This window comes from Ailuropoda melanoleuca, chromosome 14 (genome assembly GCF_002007445.2).
Source record: "Ailuropoda melanoleuca isolate Jingjing chromosome 14, ASM200744v2, whole genome shotgun sequence".
NCBI lineage: Eukaryota > Metazoa > Chordata > Mammalia > Carnivora > Ursidae > Ailuropoda > Ailuropoda melanoleuca.
The window spans coordinates 46,826,653-46,841,363 of record NC_048231.1 but is presented as its reverse complement, the minus strand read 5'-3'; the positions used below and the strand labels follow the sequence as shown (position 1 = coordinate 46,841,363).

The following is a 14,711-nucleotide window of genomic DNA, read 5'->3' as shown; positions in this document are numbered from 1 at the left end:
GGTTCCTTCTCAGAGACACAATCCCATCCAGGCACAAAGAAAGAGGTACTGAGAGAAGAGGGCAAAGAGGAAGACAGTGAATGGGTCGTGAGCATTCAAACCTGTGAGAGGAGGCTGCAGCCAGGGTCTGTGAAGTCAGGTGAGGACAGACACAAGAGCGGTAATGTGATGTGTCTGGGTGGCACAAGCCTCAGAGCAGATCGTTTTAATTTGCAAGCTGGAGACTCAGGGCTTAGTTAGGAAACTCTGGTTACGGGGGAAGCAAGAACAAGCAGTCTCTACCTGAGAGAGACAGAAAGGTACTTTACTCAGGGGAGAGCCAGACTTCAACGAGGAGAAGGTAGAGGGAGAGGGTTCGCTGAGTGGCAGGCTCACAGAAGAGTGCAGCTCCAGGGCACACCATAGATACAGCGTCCAGAAAGACAGCAGGGGGCACTGGGCCATATCTCTGAGGCGTACTAGCTACCTATGCCAGGCAAACGGCCCTCTTCCTCAGAAGACATACAGAAAAAAAGAGCCCAAGCTAGTGAGGATGGAGGTGGGGTTAATAAGGACACTGTAAACGGAGCTCTCCTTGCAGCCTTCAACCTGATATGTCCAACAGGCAGTTGGGTACATGAGTCTAACGTTTAAGAGACAAATCACAAGAGTTTCACTGACTTGTACACTTGAGGAGAATTTAGGTCGCAAATGTCTTACTTTTAAGTCTGTTCCAATTTTGAACAATTCCTCATTTAGATCAATTTGATCAAACTAATGAGGGGATTCAAACATAATTTATCACATCCAAAGATTGCAATTACAACACATTTATGTAAAAATCAAAGACAACTCAGGGCATGGCACAGGAGGAAGGGAGCAGGTTGGCTGGGGCCACAGAAGGGAGGGATCTTGAGGTGGAGCTGTTCCACTGGTCTGTGCCCAGACTGTGGTGGAGACCCCACATTCTACCATGTAACAGAGCTGAGCAGAACTGAACACAGCCACAAATGAGTGCAGGTAAGACTGTGGAGATCTAGATGGATCTCATCCATGTCAATTTCCTGGTTGCAATTACGCAAAGATGCTACCATTGGGGAAAACCAGGGGAAGGGTACGAAGGATCTCTGAGTGCTATTTCTCACAACTGCATACGTATCTACAATTATCAAAATATGAAGCCTGGTGTTTTGTGGGTTTTTTTTAATTAGAGGCAACAAAGCAAGTGTACAACTGGGACACAATGTCTTCAAAACTCATGGCAAACACTAGAGATTAGCATTCTATCTCAATGATACTCAACAGAAATGTGGAGAGGGTGAAGGGGCACCTAAATATCAGAACCACTGCCCACAACCCCATCCCCTGCACACACACCGACACCAGAATTGTTGCCATGGTGAGCTAGACTTCAGAGGAAGTTTGTCCTATCTTCAAGTGTGCTGCAAGTGAAGATGAAGAGAAAACCACTCTCTGCAGGTGACTGACCCTTACAAACACTACTAACTGGTAAGGAAAACATGCTTAATAAGTAATTTATAATAAACATGAAATATTTTAAGAGATTACTTCTTATTTGATTTGTCCAAAACCAGCCAATACACTTTTCATGAAGTGTACTTGGTCAATGGAAAGAAGAATGTTCTGTTCCTTTAAGAAAGAAAGTATGGATCTTTTCCCCGGTAATTAGATTTTCAGTGGCATACCCATACCCTCCCAACAAGGAATACAACATATATAAGGGTATACAATCTGTGGCCTTGAGTAGAGTGAGATTATTCAGCCGACACAGGAGGCCTCAGCACATGAGCACCATACCCTCGTCAACTAGAGGAAAGAACCACAAACAAGCAGGAACCAAAATGTGACAGATTCAATATTTTTTTTAACATCCCTACTAACAGTCAGCCCTACAGAAAATACCTATGCCCACTAAAATCAAACATGGGCTAACACTGTAGAATAGCAAGGCAGCCTAATTTAGTATTTGAACAAATGGTATCAATCAGAACAAAAAATCACCTCAGGATAAACACATTTTTAAAACCGTGGTATGGCAACTGTTCACAGAATCGTGCATATACATCAGACTCCAAATGTTCAACCACAAGGGAACTGTTACATAAAAGAATGGCATATCCAAAGCCACTACCAAAGCCACTGAAAGACTTATGAGAGGAAAATGCTTACAACATATTGTGAGGTAGGGAGAAGAACTACAATTAATATGCAAAGGATTCTAATTTTAAATTTAAAAGAATGTGTATAGGGGCATCTGGGTGGCTCAGTCGGTTAAGCATCCGACTCTTAGTTGAGTCTTGGTTTGGGCACAGGTCATGATCTTAGGATCAAGAGATCAAGCCCCACGTCAGGCTTGGAGCTCAGCATGGAGCCTGCTTGAGATTCCCTCTCCCTACACTCCCCCTGCTCACATGTGCACTCACGCTCTCTCTCAAATAAATATTTAAAAAATAAAAATAAATAAAAGAATGTGTATATATGTTTATTCAGAAAAAATACAAAAATAATATAAACCCAAAAGTTTTTAATTTGTTCTCAAATAATGGGGTTTCTTCCTTTACATACTCCTGTATTAAAAGTTTCTTACTGTGAGTACATACTACTTTTATAATTTGGGGAAAAAAGCAAACTACACTGATAAATATTTTAAGAATTTTTAAAAGGTTATGGAATAATACTAACATATACATATACGAACACACATAAAAAACATGTACGATTACAATTAATTTTAAAGAAAGAAAATTATGCATAAGAAAAAAAAGTTAGTAGGAAATACACCAAAATAACAATGGCTGTGTTTGAAGGATGCAATAAATATGAGCAATTTTCCTTCCTTCTACTATTCTGTGCCTTGAAGTTTTTCTTTAAAGAACGTGTATTATATTAATATGAAGAAAACCACGGTACTTATCAACCCTGATCCCAAACCTTTTTCATTGTATTCTGCCTCCTGAAACAAACCAGCAAACATGCACACGCACACAAACCCACAAGTACTTACATGGGCTTACATCTCTGTATCTGTTTCGATTTCTGTTTTCTGGAAACTTGGCCACTCTATGAGGATAGTCATGGGACTCATTGCGAATTTCCTTAAAATAAGAAAAATATATTTTAATATTCCTCTTAAATTGTATATAGCAAAACAGATAGTTTCCCAGCCAGTATAAAGTAACATTTATCAAGCCAAGTATAACACAAAGCTCATTGTCTACATTATCTCATTCAATTCTTGAAACACCAATAGGAAAAACTATCATCCTGTTTTATACGTGAGGGATGACAGGCTTTGAGAGGTTCAACAATCTGCCAAAGATCATAAACCCAGTAAGTGGCAGACCCCAGAACTGAACAAGGTCCTCAGGCACATCCACTCTGGATGTATTTACATATTGCCATGCAATATTCAACACCTACAAGCAACATTAAACACTTTATGTAACACAGAACTAATGCAATGTGGTATCTAAGGCTAACCACATCATACTCAGCTTCCTCACTAAACTCTCAATAATATCTACCTCTATGTTGGAGTTTCCATCTCAAAACTTTCACCTATTTCTTCATGTTCATGCCATATTACTGTGATTTTGAGTCCAGAAATATCCTCAAATTTTACTTCTAGAGCCATAAATGCTTAGCAACCACCACTAGGCCAGAAGCTCATTTTAGGACCCTTACAGTTCTGTGTTCCACGGTGGAAGAAATCCCGTGAGGACATGGCTGCACTAAGCACTCAGCTATTTGGTGTATCTAACATGAACAGTTTTTTTCACCCAAACAGAACACATTATTCTGAGAATGCAGGTAAAAACAGAAACACTACCAAAAAAAGGGTGCATCAACAGCAAAAATTAATTTGGTTTTTGCTCACCCTATCACATGTGAGAATAAGTATTTTAAAAGTGAAGCAGCACATAATTGTATAAATTAAGCATAAATAAATTATTCAAGTTACTTCTTGACAAATGCTCCTACTATGGGTTCCCCGCCCTCTTGTATACCACCAGCCCCAGAAGAGGTAACTTTCTAATTTTCACCCACTGGGCCTTCTAAGATGCAGAGTAGGGAACACAGACCATCTCTCACTGGGGAGGAATGTCAGTCACACTGTGTGTGCAAAGAGCATGTGGAACACAACCTGTGTTGGTAGAGCTACTTTGGAAAATGCAATCTGCCACAAACATTTAATAGAAACACATTCATATACACACTTCAATTGTTGCTACTGACTTTTCAATGCTTCTCTCTCATCCAGCAATCTCGCTGTGCTAATATTTTGTAGTGGCTCTGAATTTCTCGATATTACCAAACAGTGTTAATTCTCTTTCCTATATTTTGTATTTCTTATTTATTCATACTTATTTCTTTTTCTTATCTAATTCCATCGGCTAGAATTGCATATTCAATGTCAAAAAGATATATTTTTTTCTCGATTTTGAAAAAAATGCTTGTAAGGTTTAACCACTAAGCATAATATTTGCTTTGGGTTTCTGATCAATAGACACCCTTCTCAAATTAAAATGGTTCTCTTCAATTTCTAGTTGGCTAAACATTTTTTATCATGAGATGAGGAGGTGTTGAATTTTATTCATTGTTTTCCCTGCATTTATGGAAGTGATCATATAGCTGCTCTCCTTTACTCAAGTATGTGTTGAATTACAATTTACACATTTTCCTTTTACGTTCCTCCACGTCCTTTCATGGCTTGATAGCTCATTTCTTTTTAGTGCTGATTAAAAAAGTGCTAGGCACTTTTTAGTGCCCATTGTCTAGATGTACCACCATTATTTTATTTAAGATGTATGCATCTATGTTTTTAAGTTAAATTGACCTCTAATTTTCTATTTTCATACAATTTATTCAGTTTTAGTATCAAAGTTATACAGCATCATATATTAATTTGGACAGAAATATTACCTTTCAGTTTCAAATACTTTTCAATGAAAGCATACATAACAAATGTAATTAGCTGAAAAAATGAAAAAGTGTCAACTATTTCCACATATTAATTATATTAAGTTTTTAAATGTTAAGTAATAAATTTCATATGTAAAATTAAATACATTCAGGTCTAGGCTTATATTTATTTGCATAATCTCACACTTTATAGAGATGAAACACTACAAAGTACAAGGAATTTTATACTGCAAGTTAGTAACTGATATAAAAGAAAAATATTTATTTAAAATAATACTAAAACAGGGACACCTGGGTGGCTCAGATGGTTAAGCATCTGCCTTCAGCTCAGGTCATGATCCAGGAGTCCTGAGATCCAGCCCCACACTGGGTTCTTTGCTCAGCGGGGAGCCTGGTTCTCCCTCTACCCCTCCCCCCCACTCATGCTCTCTCTCTAAAATAAATAAAAATCTTTTTTAAAAAAATTAAAAATGACAAACTAAAAGAATACTAAAACAGTTTTCTGTTAATAGCTTTTCTGTATCAAGTGTAGAGAAAACAAACTGGCAAGAATAAAAAATTCTGATAACACTACGCAGATAGTAGTATTCTCATATATTACTGCACAATGTAAACAATGTTTGAGAACAACTTAATAAGATCATAAATTTGACCTGCCAATTTTATCCTCTAGGAATTTATATCATATAGCCACACACCTGTGTGCAAAGATTTATGCACAAGGATGTCCACTGTACATGAGAGTGAAAAATTAGCAAGAATGTAAGTGATCTTAGGAGTGAACTGGTGAAATAAATTATAAAGCACCAATGCAGTAGAATACATGGGAACAAGGAAAAAGGACAAGTGCTACATACAGTGATATGAAAAATTTTCAAAGAAACGATGAAATGAACAATTACACTGCACAGTGGAAAAAAGTACAAAAGAATATGCACTCATGTTGGGGAGGGAACAATCCACTCAAACATAAACACGCCTAGAATACAGTGAATAATTCTAGAAGGACATGAGAAATTAGTAACTTTTGGTGGGGGGAAGACTGAACATCTAGGGATAAATAAATCTAGTACAGATTTGTGTAACTAAAAATTTGTTTTCATTATGAAATACTTTACACAGAAAAACATAGATAATATCACACTCGTGTTACCATAAGTGAGATTAAACACTTACTGCCACTTTTGAATATCTCCTTCAAATTTTTAATTTTTTTTAATTTATTTACTTCAGAGAGAGAGTGTGTGCTTGCACAAGTAAGGCAAGGGGGAAAGGGAGAGAATCCTCAAGCAGATTCCACATTAACCATGGAGACTTCATGGGGCTCAATGCCATGACCCTGAGATCATGACCTGAGCAGAAATCAAGAGTCAGATGCTCAACCAACTGAGCCACCCAGATGCCCCCAAACTCTTTTTTTAGGAAAGAAATAAAACACATCATTGCAGCATTATTTATAACAGCCAAGATGTGGGAACAACTTAAGTGTCCATTTATAGATGAAAGGATAAAGAAGATGTAATTCACACAAACACACACACACACACACACACACACACACACAAAACAATGGACTACTACTCAGCCATAAACAAGAATGAAACCTTGCCATCTGTTATAGCATGGGTGGACCTTGAGGTATGCCAAATGAAATAAATCACAGCAGAACGATGAATACTGCATGATTCACTCATATGTGAAATCCAAAACAACAAACAAAATAAAAACAAACTCACAGATATAGAAAACAAACTAGCGGTTACCTATGGGGAAGGGGGTTTGGAGGGTGGATGAAATGGGTGAGGAATGCCAACTGCATGGTGATAGATGGTAACTAGTCTTGTGGTGGTGATCACTTTGTCATGTATACAGATATCAAATTATAAAACTGTACACCTGAAATTTATCTAACTCATAAAACAAAAACAAAAACAAACCTCCACACATCAGATATAGCTAAAGGCTTTCCCCTACCTTGCCCCCCCCCCAACTGCTTTCCAAAGTAACCAGCCCTTTTAACTCCTTTTAACTGGACACTTTTTGTGCTCTTGGGATTTCAAACCATATATTCACATTTTACTTTAAAATAAACTAGCTAAAATACTAATAAATACTAGTATAATATCAATCCTAATGCTACATAGTTTTAAAAATCACACTGAAAAGTTGTTGCAATCCACAGAATGGGAGATATTTAAATAGTTGCAAATCATATATCTGATAAGGGATTGCTATCCAGATTATATAAAAAATTCCAATTAAAAACAATTTTTAATGGGCAAAGAGGGTTCTGATATTACACTAGCCCTTCTTTAATGCTTGTGTTACACATATACACCTATTTTCCACACTTAAGTCCATCTCTCAGCTGCTGATTCCAATTTTTAGCTTACAGAAACAGTTAGCTGTGTACACTATAACAAGTCATTACTGATGTTGTAAAAAAAAAGGGGGGGGGTGGAGCATCAAGTACGGGGTAGTGAAGAGATTTTAATTTCCAAAACACCATAAAACAGCCAAGTTCTCAGGATTAAGAAATACATTCATAAGAAATACGTTCTATTTTCTCAGTTAATTAAAAATAACCCCACATAACTCTGTAAGAGTCCATGCTCTCAAATTTCTAATGTTTGCTCCTTTTTATGTTTCTTTAATTTCAGTGCATTTAGGAAGACCAGAAGCCCCGACACCTTTTTTCCTTCACCGTGCCATACTAGAGTCAACACAGAACCCCCCCATACTTTAAAAAGCAGCTCCAGAGGTACATACTAGTTGCCCATCCCAATATCCATTCTTTCTTACTCAAAGTTTCTAATTTTTACTTTCTAACTTACAGTTAATCCAACTAAAATCCTGTATTTCCCAGCCTCCCATACAGGTAACGACAGTCATGAGACATAGTTCCAGCTAATGAGAACAAGCAGAAATCACTGGATTGGACTGCAGGAAAGCTTGTATCCAAAGGGCTGGCTCTGCTGATTGTCCTCACTTCTGCCTGCCCTGGATACAAGCTTTGATGTTGGGGGTAAGGGGTGGGAATGGGGAGGAGACACCCTGTGCCAACAAGGTTAAAAAGCACATTCTAAGGAAGGCTAAGCAGAAATAGAGGAAACCAGGTCACTGAGGACATCAGGGAGCCATAGTAACAACTCTGGACTCCTTTCTCCAGAACTGTCACTGCAGCAGATAAAATAAGCCTCTGTTAAGTCAGCTACTGACTGATTTTCTTCCTCACGCAGCTAAATGCAGATCTCTACTACACACAGTATGGCCAAATCTCAACAGTAACTAGGTCTGACACCGAAAGAGTCATTTTCAAGAATACCTAGTACACAAAAATAATTTTATAAGTACTTTGTATAAACAATGAAACACATGGTGTTTCTCAAAACAGGAATGGGAAGATAGGTGTTGAATTTACTAGGTCTGTATTGTATTTGGCAAAATCAGCCTCTACTGGTGTTTGATGCTAAAACATTCCCCTCCTAGAGCAGAGAAAACCCATAAACAGTAGCCCTAAAGACTACAAAAAGACTACAAGAATGTCTCCTGTCAGCAGCAAAACCTGCAAACCCAAGGTTTCTCAAACTCGGCACTACTGAGATTTGGGGCTGGATGATTCTTTGTTACGGGGACTGTCTTGTGCACTGTAGGATGCTTCGCAACAGTGAACACTGGCCTCTACTCATTAGACGTTATGTCGTAGCACCCTTTCTCCCAGCTGTGACAAACCTCTTCAGACACTGCCAAATTTCCATGGACAAAAAACTCCACCACAAATATACGCCACCGATATCCAGTTGAAAACCACTGTTCTGGGCTCCTGGGTGGCTCAGCTGGTTAAGCATCTGTGATCGGCTCAGGTCATGATCCCAGAGTACTGGGATCTTATCCTGCATCTGGCTCCCTGCTCAGGGGGGAGGCTACTTCTCCCTCTGCCTCTTTCTCTCTGTCTCTCATGAATATAAATAAATAAAATCTTTAAAAAAAGAAACAAAAACCACTGTTCTAATCTGATACCAACTCTTACCTAATTAAAGCTAATTTAAATGGGAAGGATCGTGTTTTAAAGAGTAATTTAATCAAAAATTTTAAAAATCCAATTTATTTTGTGATTTTTGCTCAAAAAAGGCTAGGACTAATTGGCTCCCTAGTTATTTCTCTTTTAGTTGCAATAATCCAAAATGTGGGTAACTCATGTAACAAAGATCTCTTTCATGGAGTTATTTATAATGTTGAAAAGCTAGAAATAACTTGAATGTCCAATGACAGGGGAAAGACTTGTTGAAAAACAGTGGTCCATCCAATTGAATATCATGTAGCTGTTTAAAAGTCAGGCACTCATACCATCTCAGCAGTAGCATAAACTCATAGAGTCTCCTGGAATGATAATACATGACATAAACAAAGAAACAACAAAATCAATAAATGGAACTGAGCCACTATTTGCTATTTGGGAGAAAAATTCATTTAGCTCCTCAGCATATTTGTAATTTATATACATATATGTGGTTGACTGTATTAAGATTACTCATCATCTCCTTTTCCAAAGAAGCCTAATTTCGGGAACATAAAATAATCCACTTCAACCAATGGCCTTATAACTTATATCCAGGCAGAAGATTCTAAACTTTAAATTCTTAAGATATTTACTTTCAACACACCTACTTTCTCTTATTGTTTCATCTAATATTTTTATACACATAACATTTAATCTCTTGATATTTATTTTGACATATGGTTTGAGTGAGGAGTTAAACTGACTCTACTAATAGAATCTAATTTGCCGATGCTCAAATAAGGCTAGCCTGATATGGAGTAAGACACTTTCTTGTTAATCATCTAGCTACTCTTCACTTCATAAACAGCCATGCCTATTCCGGACATACACCCTTAAATGCCATTCACAGCAATGAATAGCAAACTGTGGCTCTTATTTTTTTTTAGTACAGCTGACACACAATGTTACATTAGTTTCAGATGTACAGCTTAGTGACTTGACAAGTATACATCATGCTATGTTCACCATAAGCATAGCTACCATCTGTCCCTTTACATTGCTATTACAATATCACTGACTATATTACTCTGGCTCTTATTTTGACAGAAATTGAATGTCAAGCTTTTACAAACCACTCAGCTTAATAAAAGGTTTGTTTTCTTGGATATAAAACAGTAACAAGTTTTGAACAAAAAGGGAAAAAATAGTTTTAAAAACTATTCATTTTGACCCTGCAACCACCCCCCTGGGTGGGACATGTGTGACATTCTTCCAGGAATCTCCCAACTATCTCAATGCCTTGCTAGAGGAGAAAACAACCTTGACAATGCAAGGCTTCCAGTATCTTGTAGGTCCTCTTTAGCATATGAAAGTTCTTTTGAAATCTCCCTTTTTCCTTACCTCCCCCAACCCCAAAGTATATAATCAGGCACCCCTCACAACCCTGGTGCAGGAGCTCTTTCTGCCCACGGGTCCTGTCTCTGTGCTTTAATAAACCATGATTGTGCACCAAACACATACACACACATACATACACACACACACACACACACACACACACACACCCCAAAACCTATTTATTTTGTAAGATTAATAAGAAATTCTGGACCAAGCAAGGTTTGATATTTTATCTCTTCATTTCTTCTAGAGAAACTATAAACCTATTAATCTAACTAAGTAAAGTCTTAAATTACAAACTCTTCAGGGGAAAAAAATTCATTATAGTGCCTATAGTTACTAGAACTGAAATAAGAAGAAATTTTCTGCTACATGTCTTTATGAATGATTTAAGTTACATATTTTAAAATGTAAATATTTAGTTTCAAGTGGATGCACCCATAAAAATGTTAGTCTCCTAAATGGACTGAAAATTTCCTTTACAATTTTATTAACTCTAACAGGCTAAGATTTCATTCATCTTGCTTTATCTGGCATACTTTTAAAAAGTAAAATTTCAAAATAACTGGTAACTTATTTTTTAAAATGCAAAATATTTATTTATTGTTTTCAAAGATTTTATTTATTTGAGAAAGAGACAGAGAACACAGAGCGGAGGTAGGGGCAGAGGGATGAGGGGGAGAGAGAATCTTAAGCAGGGCTTGATCTCATTCACAACCCTGAGATCATGACCTGAGACGAAATCAAGAGTCAGACGCTTAACTGACTGAGCCACCCAGATGCCCAAACCCAACACATTTCTTAAGTTTATTCTTCAGTATTTTAAAAAATTTTGTTATTTTAACTGATCTCAATATGACCACTTTTTTCCTCCTTTAATCAACGAGGATGAATTACATAGTATTACACTCCCTCATGCTGACCATCTTTATAGTTCCAGAATAAATTTGGGAATGGTGTTCTGTATCTCTAGATAATATCTGTCGATGACACATTAGAATTTTAGGACTATAATCATAGGTAAAATTAAACTGCCTATTTGGAAGGGGAAGAGAAGATGCTAACTCACTTATTTTTACCTTTCCTTTGTATCTGTCCTTCTAAAATTTTATTTCATTTTATTGTTTTTCTAGCTTGAATGAAATGCTTAGCCCATTAATATCCTTTTCTTTCCTCCTTGCTTTAAAGACTGGTCAAATCCTGTTAAGTTTAGAAGAGTGTCATGTCATTATCTTCTAGAGTTTCTAATAGCATACTGATTTCTTCTTTTACCCAAAAATGATTCGTAATGGCTGCTGTTTTCTATATGTTATGCTTCCTTATTTCCTTTCCCCCCGTTTTTTCTGTATTAATCAAGTTTTATTTGTTCCTCTTTCCCTCTAGTAATTTAGAAGTAAAAGTACCATTTTGTAAAAGCATGTCTGAACTTGTATTTTTCTACTAATGTGAAAGCATCTATCAATAAATCTCTACTGGTAGGAGAGCATGGGTGGCTCAGCTGGTTAACTGTCTGCCTTCAGCTCAGATCATGATCTCAGGGTCCTGGGTCCCTCTGTGCTCTCTCCCCCTCTGTCTCCAAAATAAATAAATAAATAAAATCTTAAAAAAAAAATCCCTACTGCAAAATCTATGGCACAATTATCATAGGTTTCACTACCCTCTACTTACAGCCCAATCCCCCATATTTTCTTGAAATAATCTAGAACTCTGGATCCATATTTTTTACATTCTCAATTATTTCAAAATTATTTTCTTATCATTTGCAGTAAGGTTTACAACAATAATTATTTAGCGTTAACTCTAGATTTTACTTGGCTTCACTGCCCAAACCTTCATTCTATAACTATTTCATTTCTCTCAGCTCTTGAGTGACATTTCTCCATTAACTTCTGGCATCCAATGTCAGAGTGCATAAGTCTGATGCAAATGACTGGTTCTTCTCTAAACGTAACTTGTTTTTCTACCTTACAGGGTTTTTTCTTTTATCCTGAATAAGAAAATTCATCAAGACACACCTAGGTTTTTATGTTTTTTAATATATTCTTGGTGAAGACTTTGTGGTCCCCTTTAATATTCAAACTTAAGGCTTTCTTCAGCTCAGAGACACTCTTCCATTATTTCTTTGGTCACTGCTTCATCTCAGGGTCCTCTGTTCTCTCTCTCAGGACCATGTAACACAGAGATTTGAGACATTTACGTGTTTTAAATGTAATCTCATAAATTTCACTTTAAATATCTTTTTCCTGAATTCAGAGATTTTTCTCACACTAACTTGGTATTCTGCATTAGTTTGCTAGTGAGTCTTAAATTTTTTTAACAATTATGTTTTATAAGTTTAAGAACTCTTTCCTGTTCTTGGTTTATTTTCATAACCTGATCTTGTTTTGGGAATCTGAATTCCAGTTTTCCCTATTTCTTACACTATTTCACATGCTCTAAATGATCCAACTAGTCTCACTTGCTTGAAGTGCTGAATTTTCCATATGTCTAACATTTGTTTGTTCATCCTCACAGAAAGTGCAGGCATCAACTCTTACCCAAGCTTTTGTGGATGCTCACACTATTTAATATCAAAATCCCCTAAGTTTTGGAATTGGAGGATGCTGGTCAAAAGGTACAAATTTTCAGTTATAAGATAAATAAGTATACGGAGGTAATGTACAACATGGTGACTATAGCTTAACACTACTGTGTGATACAGAGAAAAGTTACTGAGATTAAATCCTAAAAGTCCTCGTCACAAGGAGAAAATTGTTTTCCTTCCTGTCTTCTTCTATTTGTACGAGAAGATGGATGTTAGCAGAACCTATGTGGTAATCATTTTATAATACATATAAATCAAACCATCATGCTGCATGCCTTAAATGTATACAGTGGCATATGTCAATCATTTCTCAATAAAACTGAAAAAAAAATCCCCTAAGTCTCAAATATATGGGTAAGACCCTTCTCTAGTGCCAAATAATAATGTAGATTTTTTTTTTATCACTGCATTTTGGTCATTTCAGTGATAAATAAGAACAACAAAAAAGCCTCTATTGCATGGGATTAAGGACCTGAAAAGTTATATCCATTTCTCATGATCTATTACTCTTGTTGTAAATGTTTACTGCTATTTGTACAACTGTATCTAACGACCTTCTCTTTTTTGGTAATCGGACTTCAGAATTTTCCTTGAGACTATCGTAAGTGCCATAAGAAAAGTACGCTCACATTTAAAATAAACACAGAGGGGTGCATGCATGGTTCAGACGGTTAAGCATCTACCTTTGGCTCAAGTCATGATCCCAGGGACCTGGTATGGAGCCCCACATTCTTGCTCAGCATGGAGCCTGCTTCTCCCTCTCCTGCTCCCCCTGCTTGTGCACTCTATCAAATAAATAAATAAAATCTCAAATAAATAAATACACACACACACATAAATATAAAATAAACACGGAAGTGGATTTACTTTCACCTGGGAAAGTAAAGAGCATTGTGCATGAATAGACCTAAAAGGTGACCAGGAGGGGTGACCAGGAGGGGTGCCCGGCTGGCTCAGTTGGTGGAACTTGTGATTCTTGATCTCAGGATTTAAAGTTTCAGCCCCACACTGGGTATAGAGGTTACTTAAAATAAAAGAAAATCATTAAAAAAAAGAACGACCAGGAGTATGCCACATAAACAAATAGAGAATGACAGGTCTAAGCAGACAAAACAGCTTGTGCAAAGTCATTAAGATGTGAAAGTACATGAAAATAAACAAATGAAAAAAAAACAAAATAAAAAATAAACAAATGAAAGAATGAATAACTGATGTCTTGCAATAAGTACAAGCAGCACAAAACCTGTGGTGCACAAGAGAGGAAAATGCAAGAAATGAGGATGAAGAAGCATAGAGATGAAACTATACAGGCAATTGTTCATGTTTCATTCGCCCAATACATATATTGGAACTCTGCAAATTATACAGATGGTACTCTAAATGGCGGGAAGAGGAAGGAAAGATGGATGAGATACTCAGCAAACAGTATAATCAAAGCAGGCAGTTATTTAGGGGGAAAAAACTGGTCAGGAACATGACAAGGATTCCTAATTTCACCACTTCTTTTTTTTCCCCCCCAAGATTTTATTTATTTATTTTATTTTTTATTTTATTTTTTTTTTTTAAAGATTTTATTTATTTATTTGACAGAGATAGAGACAGCCAGCGAGAGAGGGAACACAAGCAGGGGGAGTGGGAGAGGAAGAAGCAGGCTCACAGCAGAGGAGCCTGACGTGGGGCTCGATCCCACAACGCCGGGATCACGCCCTGAGCCGAAGGCAGACGCTTAACCGCTGTGCCACCCAGGCGCCCCTATTTATTTATTTTAAAGAGTTTATTTTTAAGTAATCTCCACACCCAACCTGG

The 14,711-nt window shown here is 37.0% G+C and overlaps 1 protein-coding gene across 5 annotated transcripts in view; it reads right to left on the bottom strand.

Annotated features, from left to right (window-relative positions):
* The window catches only part of PTPN2 (protein tyrosine phosphatase non-receptor type 2), an 84,418-nt gene that overhangs the window by 57,005 nt on the left and 12,702 nt on the right, over nt 1-14,711 (bottom strand). For all 5 annotated transcript variants that reach the window (XM_034643256.1, XM_034643257.1, XM_034643261.1 and 2 more), the window contains one exon: nt 3,005-3,095. In XM_034643256.1, coding sequence (XP_034499147.1) covers nt 3,005-3,095 — 91 coding nt within the window. Of the gene's footprint in view, nt 1-3,004; nt 3,096-14,711 lie in introns of those variants that run through there.